Below are 3,834 nucleotides of genomic sequence, written 5' to 3' on the forward strand. Positions count from 1 at the left end.
AGTGAACTTGCAACATAGACCAATGCTAAAGCCTCTACCTAGAATCCCCCAGTGAAGGGTTGGTATGTGCCTCAGTGGTAGAGCCCCTGCCTAGGATCCCCCAATGAGGGGCTGGGGGTGTGGCTCAGTGGTAGAGACTCTGTCTGATACTCAAGACTCTGAGTTTAACCCTTAGCACACACACCCCTAAATATTCTGTGAACAGAACATTCAGTCAACTAGCCTATGGAAATTCCAGTTAGTCTCTTAAACACCGTTTCTCACATGAACCACCGCCATTTGCTCTACCAGCTGTGCTGGGCAGCAGCTCCTACATTCAGAGGCCCAGGGGACCCTACCTCCTTTTCCCCTTGTTTCCCCCCTGTTCTTGCCAGTTCTTGGGGTTTGCTTTTCTCCACGTCTCCCTTTCACCCTGCCCAGACTCGTTCAAAGAGGAGGTCCTGGACTGTTTATATTGCAAGAAAACCACTCCCACATGCATCAAGGAAAAGCACTGCTTTGGTAAGCTGTGGGTTTGGGAAAGCCAGGGATGGCATATGAGGGAGAGCCATGCTCCGGTAGAGTGGTTTCTAGGCTCCCCTGTCTTTGTTTCTGTAGAGTCCTGTTTCAAGGTTCCCTATAAGCACTTGGGAGACTGAGGCAGGATGATCTGTAGTTCAAGGCTAGCCTGAGCTACATAGTTCCTGTGTGCAACCTTATCACTCGGGGGTTGGGTAGTAGGGAAGAGAAGTAGATTCCTGAAACTCAGTGGACAGCCTGGATGAATTTTTAAGAACTAGGTTCAGTGAGACACCCTGGATCAAAATCTGGGTGGAGAGGGATTAAAGAAGACACCTACTCTGGCACAAACACACACACACACACACACACACACACACACACACATGCACAAACACACACAGGTACACACACAAACACATGCACGCACACACGCGCACACAAACACACACACATTTAAAAGATCCTCTCAGAAAACAAGGTTTATGTTTAGATATTCTCATATGTGAAAAGCATAGAAAGACAGATTCAGTCACTCAAACGTTCTATACACACCCATAACCTTGTAGCAGACAATGCAATGACCCTCCCGGCCATCACTCTGCTGCTATTCCTACTCTATAATGGCTCCCCTCCCTCTCTTCAGGTCTCAGGGCCTCTTAGTGACACGTCCTGAAAGATCACTTTACACTGAACTTCAGTATTCCTTCACTTGTTTTTTTCACTTACTCTAGTCGTTATTGTAGATTTTATCTATTTTTAAGAGTTTATTTTTACTGGTGTTACATACAGTTGTGAGCCACCATGTGGGTGCTGGGAATTGAACTCTGGTCCTTTGGAAGAGCAGTCAGTGCTCCTCCCCTCCCACTGGGCCATCTCTCTATCCCCTCTACTTTGTTTGTTTGTTTTTGTTTTGCCATGGTGTTCGTCTTAGTCCGTGTTCTATGGCTGTGAAAAGACACCATGACCTTGGCAACTCTTGGAGGAAAGCACTTAACTGGGGCTGGCCTAGTGTTCCATCATAACTTAGGCCATTTCATTCACACCATCACATCACACTCCTTGGCTGGATCTGGAGCCTGACTGGTATCCAAGTAGTCTTGGCAGTCTCCGTCTCAGCTTCCTACAGCCCTGAGGCTGAAGTGTGTGTGTATAACTATACACCGCTTCCTGCATAGCTTCTGAGATTTGAACTCAGGTCCTCAAGCTTGTGTAGCCAGCATTACCTACCTACTGGACCATGTCCTCGGCAGTTTCACACCTATCCACCAATGCCCCTAATTGTCACCTGAATCTTTCCTACAGCTGATGATTTATTCCAATTAGGACCCAACACAAGGACTTGCCTGCTCATTTTTGTTTTTTTGTTTTGTTTTGTTTTGCTTGTTTGTTTAGTTTTGTTTTTTGATTTGTTGAGAAAAGATTTCCCTATGTAGACCAGGCTGGCCTCAAACTCACACAGATCCACCTAATGGTATGTGCCACCCAGCCCGATTTATTTTTATTTTTAACCAAAACGTTAATTCTTTCAGTGTGTGCAGAGGGTGGGTAGGCACAGTTACAGTTTGGAGGTCAAGCCAAGAGTCTAGGTTGTAGAAAGAGTTGCAGAGCAGAGGAGAGGGGAAGATGCAGAACAGATGCCAGGAAGCTCTCAAGGGGTGGGGTGGGGAGGCGGTGGTCTCCAGCTACAGAGCCCGTTGCCGGGAGATGTTGTCTGCTTTTGTGTCCTGGGTTGATGTCTTTCCTCCCTCCCTCCTTTTCACTTCCTTCTCTCCCTTTTCCATGGTCCTTCCCCTTGTTTCCTTTTTCGTGCTTTCTCCTTTTTAAGAGATAGGGCCTCAGTCTGTGGCCCAGACTGCCCTCAGCTCAGAGTAGTCCTCCTGCCTCAGTGTCCCAAGTGTTCAGATGACAGTTGGAGCCACCACACCCAACTCTCTTCTTGGGTTCGGGTCCGACTTCTTGCCTCCTCCTCACAGCCAGCAAGAAGGGTCACTCAGCCCTTGGTTTGGGCTGTCGCTGGGACAGGCTGGGCTGCAATGTTTGCCCTAGGTAAATGGTACTTGGGAGCCTGATCCAGGGTGCCGGGTGGGGAGCCCCTGAACAGTTGAGCTGGAGGAGGTTGCCAAGGGCAATGGTTTGAGGCTGAGTTTCCCTTTTCCCTGTCCAGAGGATGGACAGTACCGAATGACTCTGAAGTTCCAGGCTGACAGCAAACTGAGGAACATGGTGTTGGTGGGAGACTTGGTGACTGTGGGGTTGGCCATCCTAACCTTCTTGGTCATCCTGATCGCGTGAGTTACTCCGAAACCCCTTTGTCCCCAAGTCACATCAGACATGGATACCAGCCAGGTGTGGTGGTCCACTACTATGGTTCCAGCATTTGGGAGGTGCGAAGCAGGAGGATGGGTATAATAAGTTCAAGGCCAGACTGAGCAGAAAAATGCTAGCTCAGAAAGTGGGGGGGGGGGGGCTTAGTTGGTGGAGTATTTGCCTAGTATGCTCAAAGCCATGATTCAATCCCCACAAGTTCAAGGTCATCATTGGCTAAATAGTTTGAGGCTAGCCTGAGCTATGTGAGACTCAATCTCAAAAAAGAAAGACAGAAATGGGGCTGGAAGAGTGAGAAAGGAAGAAAAGAAGAAAAATGGATGCATAAAGGGGTCTTTGATGTCCGCCATCACTATGCCCTTCAGTTCCAGTCCTGCTTCATCGTTCTTTGTCTCTCCTGCTCTCTTACCTCTCTTCTGAGACTTGTTGCTGTTGTTGTTTTGAGGCAGAGTTTCACCATGTAGCTCTGGCTATACTCTAACTCAATCTGTAGACCAGACTGGCTTCAAACAGATCTGACTGCCTCTGCCTCCAGAGTGCTGGGTTCAAAGGCGTGCATCACCACTGCCAGCAATACATTATTTTTAATTATGTGTGTGTATGTATGTCTTTGTGGGGAGTATGTACATATGAATGCAGAGCCCAATGGAGGCCAGAAGACATAGGGAAGATTCCTGTGAGCTGGAGTTGAAGTAATTGAGGGCCACCATGTGGGCCCTGGGAACCAAGCTTGCATCTCTGTAAGACCAGTGAGTGCTCTGAACCATGGCATGGGTTCCTGCATGGCTGACCTTCTCTTTCCTTCTCTCCTCTCCCTGTGTCTCTCACTTTCTCTCTCCTTCACCCCTAAATCACAAAGCTACAAAGGTCCCCAGCTTTCCCCCCTATTTTTGTGGGTCCCTTCTTCCATTAAAAACAGGAGGAGGGCTGGGCAGTGATAGCGCACGCCTTTAATCCCAGCACTTGGGAGGCAGAGGCAGGCGGATTTCTGAGTTCGAGGCTAGCCTG

General features: G+C 48.6%; 1 protein-coding gene across 7 annotated transcripts in view; it reads left to right on the forward strand.

The window, feature by feature from the left end:
• Izumo2 (IZUMO family member 2) overlaps nucleotides 1-3,834 on the forward strand; it is a 12,360-nt gene that overhangs the window by 4,810 nt on the left and 3,716 nt on the right. The window contains exons 5-7 of one of the 7 annotated variants that reach the window (XR_004123019.1): nucleotides 421-501; nucleotides 2,475-2,547; nucleotides 2,666-2,789. Coding sequence is in view for 5 of the 7 variants with exons in the window: in XM_031386432.1 (XP_031242292.1) it covers nucleotides 421-501; nucleotides 2,666-2,789 (205 nt within the window). In the remaining 2 variants the exon portion in view is untranslated. Of the gene's footprint in view, nucleotides 1-374; nucleotides 502-2,474; nucleotides 2,548-2,665; nucleotides 2,848-3,834 lie in introns of those variants that run through there. The other 6 variants (XM_031386433.1, XR_004123018.1, XM_031386432.1 and 3 more) reach the window with 6 other exon arrangements.

This window comes from Mastomys coucha, unplaced genomic scaffold (assembly GCF_008632895.1).
Source record: "Mastomys coucha isolate ucsf_1 unplaced genomic scaffold, UCSF_Mcou_1 pScaffold21, whole genome shotgun sequence".
Taxonomy (NCBI): domain Eukaryota; kingdom Metazoa; phylum Chordata; class Mammalia; order Rodentia; family Muridae; genus Mastomys; species Mastomys coucha.